Source organism: Siniperca chuatsi, linkage group LG6 (assembly GCF_020085105.1).
Source record: "Siniperca chuatsi isolate FFG_IHB_CAS linkage group LG6, ASM2008510v1, whole genome shotgun sequence".
Taxonomy (NCBI): domain Eukaryota; kingdom Metazoa; phylum Chordata; class Actinopteri; order Centrarchiformes; family Sinipercidae; genus Siniperca; species Siniperca chuatsi.
Window position 1 is genome coordinate 15566509 of NC_058047.1, and position 13463 is coordinate 15579971.

The 13463-nt window shown below is 38.5% G+C and overlaps 1 protein-coding gene across 3 annotated transcripts in view; it reads right to left on the minus strand.

Moving 5' to 3' along the window:
- Positions 1–13463, minus strand: part of pex5la (peroxisomal biogenesis factor 5-like a) — a 100070-nt gene that overhangs the window by 30218 nt on the left and 56389 nt on the right. For 2 of the 3 annotated variants that reach the window (XM_044200079.1, XM_044200082.1), the window contains 5 exons: positions 7472–7681; positions 5896–6019; positions 5490–5583; positions 5160–5189; positions 2068–2163 (listed from right to left, as the gene is read on the minus strand). In XM_044200079.1, coding sequence (XP_044056014.1) covers positions 2068–2163; positions 5160–5189; positions 5490–5583; positions 5896–6019; positions 7472–7681 — 554 coding nt within the window. The remainder of the gene's footprint in view (positions 1–2067; positions 2164–5159; positions 5190–5489; positions 5584–5895; positions 6020–7471; positions 7682–13463) is intronic. The other variant, XM_044200080.1, reaches the window with a different exon arrangement.

Here is a 13463-nt window from a genome sequence, read left to right on the forward strand (position 1 = left end):
CTGCCCTCCAGCTGACGTATACTAAGCAAACATTTGGGAGGATGCAGCTCATGGCTTATACAAGATGTGACATCATTGCTAACTTTGGGGAGGGATCCCCAAGCGGGTGGTCCACTCCTCTGCAGCTGCTCCTCTCACTTTCTCAACGTCTTCCTGTCCCTGCTCTATTATTTATTGACCATTACACATAGCTCAGTGTGCTACAGTCTACTGTAGCCCTGAATAAAGCTGAAGTAACTCAATACTGCAGGGTTCACTCCCATTTTTTTGGAAGGGGGATGTCCATTGAGTGGTAGAGTGGTTTTATTGCAAGTGAAAAACAAAAACTGGTTATGTCTGTTATCTAAACTGTACAGTACAGGAACTCTGCTTTTTTAGTCACTCAGGTAGCTGTTGTTGGGCCAATGTGATGTAACCTTCCAAAAATATCTTTAGCTGAAAGAAAACCTACAAAAGTATCCAAAACTATTGCAAAAAGTAAAAGAAAGTTGATTAAAGTACTTTGAGCTACAAACAAAAGCTTATTCTTTCTGAGAGATGTAGGAGGGTTTCAAGTAATTTTCCATGTTGTCATTATGGCAAACCCTATCACCTGAGGCGTACTTCTCAGCACATGCAGCGTATCAATACACAGTCAGATAAAGAACTAAGCCATATCTAATTACTGTAACTTCGCCATCTCCAGTGGTTTCTGATATGTCTGGCCGTAAAATGACTGACCTCTTTGCCTTCCTATTGTTAGCCAGCTGAAAGTGAATATTTTACTGGGTCAAACACCTCGTGAACCTTGAGTGTGTAAATTTAGCATGGACTATTAAATTGTCAGTTAGCACCACAGGGGCGAATACATTGCAAGAAGCACAATAGTGATCATTTGACAAAGAGATAAAAGGGCTGAAGAAGTCAAATGGAAATCAGCTCCACAGGGCTTCAGGTAGATATAATCACATTACTAGAACAATTATGAGGCTTCATGGGCAATGTTGGAAATGTGATATTGAAAAATGTTTTCTTGGCTTTAAGTTCACAGAATTCTCATTTTATTGCATCTCTATATTTAATATCTCTACAAGCACTCAAGGGATTTTTCCATCCCTTTCTCAAAAAGTCAAGGACTAGGCCTAATGGCAGGGTTGGGTTTTTTAGTTTCTACTGCGGAAAATATGTTCTTTACTAAATAAAATTGTGAAAAATATATGCTATATGCCCAATTTCTTACATTAGTTTTGTGATCAACAGAGGGAAATTCTTATTTTATCTGTCGTGGGTGGTCAAAGGCCCGGGGAGTTCCACTTGGGACAGTTTCATTCACTACAGGAGAAAGAAGTGGATACTTCTCATTGAAGAGCTTAGGGAAGCGGCTGTATGCTGCTTATTTTTGGTGGTGGGGGCATTAACTGGATATAAATTTTACAAACCAACTAGTAAGTATCCATTATCCATTGTAAAACTGAAACATACTATTTGAAAACTCCTCCGATAAAACACAAATGTCAACTTTGTGTGACTTATCCAAGTTTGTTTTCGAATGTGGCCAGAATGGGCTCCTTGCTGCCCCTTGTGGCCAGTAAGGAAAATAACGATAAAGGTGAGATTTATGCTTTATCTGAAGTGTTTTCAGACACTATGTTTTGATTTTAGAAGAGAAAAGGCTTCATAGTTAAGGGCTAAGTGGTTAGGTTGACACATTTTATGTGTGGTTAACTTAAAGAGCAGTGCACAGCCGCCTCCTTAAGCAAGTAGGGCTAAGGTCAGGGGTAATCTATAGAAGAACACTTTTTGAGCTGTCTGGGATTCAGTATCTTGTTTAAAAACAGTTCAGCAGGGATGTTCTCTAATAAAGAGGCTTGGATCCCTGTCATTTGTTTTAAGCAGTTTCTTTAACCACCAGTCCAACATGGTCTTTAACCACCAGACAAAGCTGACAAGGACAGTGCACCGAGCAGACAAAGTTCTGCTGTTTAATATTACAAACTTTCCTGTTGGTCTTATTGAAAGTCATTGGTGGAGATGGCTCTTAGTTGACAGGTGACAGATGTGAGGTGTACTAAGCAGCACTCTGCTTACCTCAACAGCAGCCTTGGCTCGCTCAAACTCCTCCTCCAGGGACTGATGTCTGGACAGGAGGGTGCTGCCCCACCGCTGCTCCTTGCTTAGGCGAGCCTGTCACACACACATACACATTTCATAATATATACATATATGCACAAACAAAATCCATTAAACACACACACACACACACACACACACACACACACACACACACACACACACACATCCACATATGCGCACCATTTCTTACACACACAATCAGCCAGAGGGAGAGACAGGCAGGGAGTGTGCAGGGTCAGCCGTCTCTGCTTTCTCCAGGACGAGTAAATATCCCTGCCTCAACAAAGCCTCTGACATGCTTAGGAAGGCCAGCAGAATCACTACTGTCAGCATCTCGCCCCACCCCTCATCTGAATGCAATGCTGCTCATCCAGCCTCTGTCAATTTCAACCCCCACCTCCTCTCTTTCCTGTGCACCTGCACATGCAATATCAAACTCTGAAATGATAGCCTCTCAGTTACAAACTTGCATATTAAGCCTTGCTCTGCTGTGCAAATGAAAATTGACCAGTTGCACACGTGGTTTTGCATTATGAGAGTGCGGTGTAGAGTTTACACGATTCCACGATACACCTACACATTTAACTGCGAGGGGGAAATGATTTTGAGATACCCTTTCATGCTCAGATGTGATATGGCACTAGATTTACTGTAAATGGCAATGACTGTTTGTAAGACTGAGGAATCAACTGCTCCATATGTGCAGAGTCTGTGACGTCCCCCAGAAAGGTCTGCTAGGCAGTCAGACCAGCCAGTACCTGTATAAATTCCCATCTCTACAGACTTCCATTATGCAAGATTAATTGAGGTTACTTACTACTCAGCATTAACTGACTCAGAAGAAATTGCCTCATCCGTTTATTGTAGATAACCATATTTTTTATTTACAAGAACAAAATTCATGCAGTGTTAAAAGAAAATCTCCCCACATTTACAATAGTCTTTGCTGTGTTGTGTGAAGAAACCAGAGTATACTGTAGTAGGGTTGTTAAAGGAAAAATCCACCCAAAAACACTAACACTGTTTACAAAACAGGTATTGACCATTTTGTTACTTTCTGGTTGTATTTATTTATTTTGATCTCCCTGCAGTCTTGCAAGATTTGGTATTCCGACGAGATTCTAGTCCAGCTATGGTTTAATACCGGAAGTAAATTTCAGGAAAATGTCAGCATTGATTTCAGGCTCTGGTACCAGTGTTTCAAAAACAAAGAGGGGTTCTTTCCAGACTTTCTAGCCAATGTAGAAGAGGCGGCAACACCAATTGGTCTACAAAGACTAGGGTCTACAAAGACTCAGTAGACCAGAATGCAATGCAGCCTGATGTTGTGTTTTGAATCAGAGGCGTTACCTTGATCATCAGTTAGTAATTTATGTTCGTATTGTATGTCATTTGTCCACCTTTGATTTACAGCACCAAGCTCACTTCACTCTTGACCAGTTGGTGATTCATGTAGCTAGAAGACATGGAAAATAAAGACACAGAATTATTCTTGTATTGCAGTGTAGAGCTAGTTAGATCAGAGTGTTGTTTTGTCTCAACATAAACCTGTTTGGCTGTTTAGCTCACATATTTGTTTTTATTTCAAACAGTATATTTATACTTTTAACGTTACAAGAGAAAAGGCTTTAGCATGACTAATCAATGTATTTGGCAAACATATGTGTAAACCTCCCCAAATCCAATAAAGAGCAGGACAGAGCTGCTAACTTTAACAGCATGAATGACCCGCTTTCACACAGTGAGGAAATACTACACAGTTTGTCGTGAACAGGGCTTTTTTTTTTAACATAACCTGTAACACCACAAACTTATGTAATTGGTTAATGATGTGCTTCTTGGACTTGAAAGTAACAATACTACTGTAGGTATTAAGCTAGTTAGCAGGGCAGCCTAATGTTTGCAGCTTACATTAGTTAGAAAAACACACCAGTTAAACCATTCCTTACACTTTTGCGTTTGTGTTTTTAGTTTTGGAGAGCCTAAAAAAAGTGCACCACCCTCCAAACTCCTTAAATTCCTTGTAAATCCAAAGTACTACAACTCCATGCACATTGCTTCAACATGTAGAGAAAATCCAAAGTTTGACAGGCCTGCAGTGCCTATTTACGGTTACTAAGTTCGGATTGGACAGTCACTGTTCAGGGTCAGAGTATAGCGAACGGTCAGTTGGGTACATCAAAATATTGTAATATAGTTAAATTTCCACCAGTTCCATTTGCTGATGAAGACCGTGAGATGCAGTTGAAAGCTCAGAAAAACCTAGTTAGTGGACCATGAGTTGAGATTATTTTGTCATGTCACATTGATCTCGAGGTCATGAATACAACAAGTAATACACAACACTTGGTCATTCCTGGAATGTATTGGGCACTTCAAACTGATGATATCTAACACTGATCATCTGAGGGTGGATTTTTCCTTTAGGCTTAAATTTTCTTGTGTCGGTTCAGTGTATGTAAATCTCGTGCAACACACGTCTCCCTGGTTTGCATGTGTTTTCTGTTTGTGTGTGCGTATGGTAACTGCCAAGTAGGAAACTAAAACCACTCTTTACAGGATCTCTGTCAGCTACTGTGTAACACCTGAGCAAAACAAATTTAGTGTGTTTGTTTGCCAATAACTTCCCTCCATCTTGGATGGTTATCTTTAATCCAAAATCTATTATTAATCAGAGTGCTAAAAAGGTGATGTATGTTTAGCTAGCTTGGTGAGATCAACACTAATGGGCTCAGAGTAAGGCTGCTGAATAATTCATAGGCTATTAATCTAATAATGGGGTCTGGAAACAAGACCCCTTATGCAGACCTAGACAGAGACATCAACTCAGGAGGAAAGCGCTTGACATTTGGACCTCGTAGCACCACAAAGGAACGATCTCAAGGCCAACAGTATCTGGATTTCCTCAAAGGTTCCTTTTAGCTTCAATGCAATCTCCTTTTTTTGGTCTTTTAAGTCAAATTTTATGAGATGGTGTGATGCTTTTTTTCCGGTGCAAATGTAGAAGTCTTTCAATATTATATGAAAGGATGCATAGGGAGGCTTACATGTCTTCCACTAATATACTGCCTGTTGAGCTGAAATGGAAGAATTGTAAGTGTTAGGACAAAATGATGGGTAAATAATTACAACAGGGTGTCGTATTAGAAACAAACTTTAATATTAAGGCTACATTATCATGCATTAACGTGGCGTTGCTAAATAAACAAATTAAATTAATCATTTCATGAAATTATTATGACGGCTTAACCAGCAGTCAGAACAATATGTTTGAGATGTGTGTCACTTTCTTACTTCAAAAGGATGTTGATTTCAAGTGCAAACAGCGCATACAATAATGATGATTACAGCCTGCTCCTGTCATACTGAGCACTTACTTGAGATGTCAGGGCAGACTCTGGCTCGACTTTGGTATTTGTTTCCAAGGAGTTCTTATTCGATGGCTCTAATTGGGTTTTACAGTCTATGGACCTAAAGTTGAAGAGAGACAGGTGGTTTACATGGTACAGACACATTTCACTCAACTTGAAAAAACAATTGAACATTAATTGCAGGTCTGTGACAATCTCCAGTCTCCTAAATGAAAGTCTGATGCGCTACAAATTTATCAAACACTTGACCTCAGTGTCTGCTTTGCTGCGTAAAGGGCACACTACTTCCTATATTGGTACAGAATGCAAATTGTGAGCCATGCAATTGTCCAACATGGACGTAATTTCTATGGATACTGGGCTGATACAAAATGTCGCTATCCCATTAATGCCTGGTCAGGACAATACCTACCACAGAAACTCATTGGATGAATTTTTAGAAGAACGCTGTCTCTCCATCTTCCATTTTCTGTTGCCATTCCTCTCAGGGTTGGGGTTCAGCTCCTCCCATTTATCCAACGGTGAACCAATGGTAACTGGTGTAAGTAATAAAATAATTAAGAATTAAATAATAATAAAATCATAAAACAGACTGAATTGACAAAAGAGGCAAGTTAAGTTAGTTGGTTGCACATCAGAAACCCCCTCACCTTTGATTAAATTAACTGAATGAATAAATTAATTACTCTGATATATCAGCTAACCAGACAGTTCATTTGTCTGTTAATTTGGTCAAATGCTGTTTTTAGCTTTGTGAAAAAGGAAAAAGTACATTTAAAATTTGCAATGTCATTGTCATAACACTAATTTAAAAAAGTAACTAACCTTTTAACACCGGATCACAACCACTAATGGAATCTTTCTGATAGGACAAACAGTGAGCTAAAAACGGGCAGACTATTAGTACTGTGGGTGTCTAAACAAAGAAACATCTGCCAACAATTCTGACAGAACATAAAGTTTTGCTGGTAAATGATGTTAGAGTTATAATCACCACACTGTAGTTTGACCCACTCTGCATAATAAGTTGTCACTGAAGACTTTAACCTTTTCCACTGGCAAGTACGAAAGTAATTGGCCATTTCCTCTTAATATCTTTTTACAAGATCCCTTTCATTAGAGTAAATTGGCTTGATCCGTCTTTGGCCTGTCTTGAACATGTGCGAGGTCAGTTCCACAGGGTATGATGGGAGTCTGAGTTGCTGGGGTGTGTGTGTGTGTGTGGGGGGGTTATGGCTTTTGAGAAACTGGATGAGAAGGTTGATAGCAAGATAAAGCAGTGCAGGGTACTGTGTGAAATGATTTCATGTTATAGATGCATATGACATTACAGGACAGATCAGGTAAAAAATAAATGTCAAGTTTTTCTGTTCAGCATAAATACCTCACTGTACACTGTACCAACTCACTGCTGCATGCTGTATGGAAACACCATGCATGCTATAGTATCAATATACTGAATCATAGCTCATAGTACATGTTGGTAGGTAGTGCCGACATGGATGATACCTGAATTTTGGGACTGATGCAAAAATAAACTTAAAAATTAAAAAACTTTATATGAACATGTTTTTCTACAAAACAATGTTTTTTCATTTAACAAAAGAAGCCAAACTTCTCAAATGTAATATTTTGTCTGAACACAAGCAGCTTTACAAGAACTTTGCATAAATAAAATATAGTCTAAAATGGACAAATTTTGATTGAAATCAAGAACGAGCTGATCAAACAATAAGTAAACAAGAATCTGACCAAATATTCAATGCCACCTTTTATTATTTGACAGTTTTCAATTCTTGGTGGTACAGACACATTTCATACTCAGACCTAAATGCAGGCTATCAGTGTATGGGGTTGTTAAGAGCTTTTTCACTCTGTACCAGGGTGTTGCTGTTGATGATCTTTTAAATGACATTTTAGAAATGCAATGTCTATACTTGTGGCGCTTCTAAAAGATTGTGAAAAGTCCAAAGTTTAAAAAAGTCTACCTGAGTCTAGTGATGCCCTCTCTGGGGTTCTCATGCTTGGTCCTGTCTGTTCAACTTCCACCTGGATCAACTCCGTCTCATCCGTCTTCTTCCTGTGTGGGTTGTTCTTTTGGCTGTTGCCCCGGGACGACAGGGGACTCTTCCTGTCCTTGCTGTTCCTCCTGTCGCCAGGTTCACTGAGATCCAGCAGGTCCAGTGTTGAAGACAGAACTGTGAGGGACATGACAGTAGTTTAGCTTTCCTCTTTTCACAGAGGAATTGCATAAAAGTACATTTATGTATGCTTCATGATAGTTGTCATGATGTGTTGCTCATCTGGGAGAGAGCACTCAACAGGCTCACATCTTCCACATACATGAGGGACGTTAACGGCCAAAAGTACTGTAGATTGCACCAGTAATATGACTTGTTTATTGCTGGTTCATAAAAATGCTTTAACTTTATCTGGGATTTTATAAATGTGAAGGGCTGCTTTGTTAGACAGGTTTTACTACTCGTGGAATTCTAAAGCAGGAAAAGTACACTCTTCTTCTATATATACTAGAACTTATAGATATTTTCTTGAATCCATCAATGGTAATAATATTGATGAAAATGGTTTAAATCAATTGCACGTGAATTCTAAAATTTTCTTGGTTATTTGGCCACACAATTTGACTATTCAAACATGCTATTTTCCAACCTTTATGATTTTTTACTGAGTAAATGAGTTGTATCACATTAGTCTTCAGGTATAAATGGATCCTTCGAGCGCCCTTTGATACCACAAAAACACTGTTTCAATCTCTCATTCTTGATTCTTTTTTCTCTCTATTCATTTGTTGCCTTAAAGAATTACTCTTTGGAATTTAGTGAGATTTACTGTCAGTTCAATTTGTGAATGATGGGATGAGTGATTTTTACTCTTAAATCTCAATATTTTCAACAGCTTTAATTGTGTGGTTATGTAAAGGTTGTTCACTCTACTAAGTGGTTTTTGAGATTCTTCAAGCATGTATCATATTTCGTAAACTCTCCTTTCTCTTTGTAATAAGATAGAACGACAGGTTTCACTTATTGTACCGCATGAAGCTTTGATTTTGATCTACACATTTTCTGACACGGCGAGTTGAGCTGTCAAGGGTGCTTAAGCTGTCACGGTATTGCCCCATGGGTGGACATCTAAAGAATTTACTGCTGCTCTTTTCAGAGAATCTAAATATACTACAGGCTGCTGCACAGTTTGATAAGGATAAGGCAGCCCCTTGAGGAGCTCCAGTTTGGTCAATTAAGTAATTCAATCTCAGGTTGGTAGAGCGGCAAAGAAGGACAGAGCCTTCTGTCAAGAGGCTCAACTTTTGTCTGTGCTGTCGTCCAGCTTCATGGCTACAGACTCTGTAACAGTGTTAAAATTCTGTGCTGATAGCCAATTTTCATTAAAACTAAGAAGAGGATGTTGAATTTGAGTAAGTATTGTGATAAATTTAAAACATCAGGTAACAGCAGAATGTAAGCTTTCTCCTTTCCAGAAAGCTAAATCTACTAGATTTCTGTCATTGTAAATCAAACCCACACTGTCTATACTTTCTTCCCACTGCTGTTTTTTCTCTTCTCTATTTACAACCACTTTTCTTTCACATCTTTTTTATTGAGTTTTTTCTGTATTAGTAATTTGATTTGTCATTAATTTCTTGCCTCCAAGGTGAACATTATCATATCTCCTAAATCCATTATACACGTAGCGTCACATTACATTGTCAGTTTAATGCACATATTGTACATGAGGCACATCTGGCTGTTGGAATGGAGTTGTTTTCTATGTTAACATGCAATAATTTAAGAGTTTCTAATGATGTTTGTCATTGCTACTAGGTTTTTATGATCATATGTTTTAAGAAAACCTTGTAGACCAAACATGGGATGGCAACTAAGATAAGAGGTTTATAACCCCAGTAAATAAGACTTTTTATACATTGGTTACCTACAAAGGTTTCTCGCTAATTTCCAAGGACCCTGACTGTGTCTTTTGTGCAATGCGAACTCCAAACTATAGACACATGACTGCATAATTGGCGTGCTGCTGTTTCATGACAACCAACTGAGAGCATTTGTTGACTGAAATGTCTGCGTAATTAGAGAGTATGCTTGTCTTCCATGCCTTGTGCTCTTAAGATGACAAGTACAATTACAAATCAAGGGAGACACACTCGTGGGGAAGGTTGCCTGAAGAGTTTTCAGCATCAAAAAGAAACACAAGCTGTTCATGAAAAGGCAATGATGTCAAAAATGTTTTGGCACCCTCGAGTCTACTTGAAATGATGAGACTGTGAAGACAGTTGCACAGACAAGTAAGTTTTCCTCATCAACTGGATATTTAAACTGGATGCTTGTATACTGTATATTTATCTAATGGATAATGATTTGCTCTGTGGTGGCCAAAGGACAGATGGTGAGCAAGTAAATGACAGAAAATATGGGGTAGTGAGAGGGGGAATGACATAAATATTAATAGAACCTTTGAGAGTCAAACCCCTCGGATTAGAAGTGTTACTGAGACACCAAGAAACGTTCAAAGGAGTTTAACCTTGCCTGGATATTAATTGACCGTTTGTTAAGCCCTTCGAAATAGCATGGCACATCTACAGTTTATAGCGATAACAGAAAATTGCTCAATATTCTTAGTAATTATTGAAACAATGGGTCCTTGACTTCTGACAGAAAGAGACAAAAACAGTCTTCTCATTTCTAGCCAGTAATCCATTGATTTTTCCAGCTGAAATGACAACTAGCAGATTTTATCAGCTCTAGCTGGCTAATTAACGTTAGCTGACTCAGTTAATAATGCTGTCTCTGGTTGACTTATTTTCAAACAGGCACTTCAAGGCTGCATAACTTATTAGCCCCTCACTGCATTATAGTATGGTATTATAAGGAAAATGAAAAAAGTTATTTAGTTGTAATGTAACCCTGCAGGATAATAGAGCAGGACAGAGCCACTGTGTTAGCCAGCTAGCCAGCTCCCCTGGAGTGTGCCAGTCCTGAACAGGGCTTTTTCTAACGTAACCCATAACACCACAAAATAATGTAGTTACCGGTAGCTAATGATTTGTTCCTTGGTCTTGGGCGTAGTTGACGAACTCTAGACCACTGTAGATAGCAAGCTGGCTGGGAATACTAACATTTGCAGCTAGCGATAGAATAGAAAAAACATGCTGTTTAAACTTTACAATTTAGCTTTTGTGTTTTTGTTTTTTGAAGGTGATAAAATAAGAACTCAGCCTCCAATCTCTTTGTATACCAAGTATCATGTGTACTTGAGCAGTGGCCTGAAACCCAAATCCAAAGCTTGCCTAGTTATGGTTGCTAAGCTACGATTGGACAATCATTGTTCTGGGGAAGGGTGTATATGTTCAATTAAGTGTTTTGTAATAAGCCAACATTTAATTTACATGTGGTAACAATACGTTTTAAGAGAGAAGAGATTGATCTCTTCACAACTGATTTCTTGAGATTTCAGTTAATCATTTTAAGATCAAAGGTGAGAACCGTTGTCTGTAGAGTATTCCTGTGACTATTGAACCAGCATGTTAAAGCAAAGTGCTGACAAAAGATAAAAAAGATTGATTGTAGGTATTGAGGAGAGGGGATTTTTTGCAGCGAGAGGGTGGGGATGAGAGGCCCATCTAGTGATGGATATCCTAACCAGCTGATTCGGCTAGTTTATAGCATTGGACTTGTTTATTTCTAAACCCCAGATACCAATGAAACCAATTTATAATTTATGTGGAGTTTTAAAAATTCCATCAATGGGCAAAAATAGTCATCAACCTCAAAATCAGACGAAAGTAAAACTGCATGCAAGAGAGAGCACAACATGATGTCTCATACTGATTAGCACATTTGAGCTGGAAATTCTCATTCATCATTGATTTTCTTTGTTTGCTAATTCCTGTTCAGTGTTATTCAGTGCTGGAAGCTTTGCCAGGTCCATCACAGTGTGAAAACATATTGACAGACAATCACACCTAAAATCTACATCACCTGCATGTTTTTAGACTGTGGAGGAAATCAGAGCAGCTGGAGGAAACCCAAGTGAACATGTGGAGAACGTGAAAACTGCTTACAGTGATTGAACACAAGACATTCCTCTTCCATAATCACTTGAAACTGATTATTTCATGTGTACAAGCATTCATCTAAAACCTTTTTTTTCTCTTCCAAAACCTTTTCTTTTAAATGGCATGTACCTTTACAATATTGCACATAGACTAAATATTAGACAGGATCTGACCATTTTAAGATTCATAACTAATTATATTAGGCCGTCATTGTCAGCAGGGCAGCAGGAGGCATTGGGGAGACAGAAGGTGGAGAGTTTGCCACGACCCCCCCCCCCCAAAACTTTGCCAGTTTGGACATGACACATGTCAGCTGTGCAATCTGGTTCTGCAAATCGTCATTCAAAAGATTGTACAGCTCAGTAATCAAGGTCCCATCCATGTGGAGACCAAGATGGCACTTGGCATCTGTTAAAGTCAGAACATTCAATTCCCCAACACTTACTTTGACTTGGTTGATTTTTAGTTTATTTATTGGCAGAATGAAAAAGTTATAATACACACACGTACTAAGGGAGACACACTTGAATATAAATTTCACATGTTCTCCACTGATGTAAAGATGTTGCCCTCATGTGTATACAGTAAATAGTTAATGTTCAGATAAATTATGCTATTTTCCAGTTTGCCAGTTTGGGCCAATGCTTTGAATAGTAGTGGGTGGGGTGTGGTACTCAATAGGCTATTATTATCATTGATGCATTTTTATCAATACATCTTATATAGAGTTACGAGAAATACTATATAATGCCTGGCCTCTGCTTGAGTGCCTTTACTGGCATCTAACATGATTATCATCTGTTATGTGAAAACTTCAGATTTCCACATTAAGTGCTTTTCCATCCACCTATACATTTTTGTGTGGAACGACGAGGAGCCTGTAACATTCCTCATATTTATACATGAAACAAACAGAAATGCCATGTTTCCATCATGTTTTCTATTTTGTTTTCCACTGTTTGATGTTTAACTGCCGCTCTTTCTTCTGCAATGGTTTAATGGCACCCGACTGAATAATCAGCGCCACCATCTGTTTATCTTGATGTGCCCAACTGGTAATATTCAGATAACAGTAGTGGATGGAAACACAAATTAATTGGCATTTTCTCTTCCTGATTTTCTGGAAATTGGGTTAAAATGTGCGCTACCTTTCGATGGAAACCTGACTAATGTCAAATAAATTGAAAATGTTATTCAAAGGTCTAAATGGTCGAAACACACAAACAAATTGACTAAAATATTTACTTGAAATCTTTGAATCTTCTTTGAGTATATTACTAAACAGAGAGAGAGAGAGCATGGAGACCCACAGTAACTCATTAGCTGACAAATAGGAAGGAACCGCCATTAGAATTGGCATTGCACTGTCCATTGATGATCCCTTTTTAAATCGAGCACAGAAATGGCAGGACACATCCTATTTAATTATGTACTTCAGATATACAGTAAATTATTGTGCATGCCATCTGTTGCAAATCAAACACATGGTTACTGGAGAGCTTTGTTTTGTTCTGCATGTGAACCTTAAACATATTAGATAATATACTCTGTGTTGCTAGTAACAGTGGTCATAGGTATGATGTTGATTTAATAGACACATGGCACAGCCAAATAAAAAACACCCTTTCCAGTATTGTTGCCATGGTTGACAAAAACATGTTAACAGGAGGCAACATCCAATGTATCTTTCAAGTCCCTCACGTGCTAATAGCCAGAGCAGGTGGCAGGTATCAAAAAGCTTTTCTTCTATATACTGCAGGGTAATTGTACATTTGTAATCCATATTATTATATTGACATGGTGGCCTTAATGGTTAAAGGGCATCTAAAACAGCAAATTAAAAAACACTTGTACTGGGTCATGTACGCATGTTTGCATGTCATCAGTTAGACAAA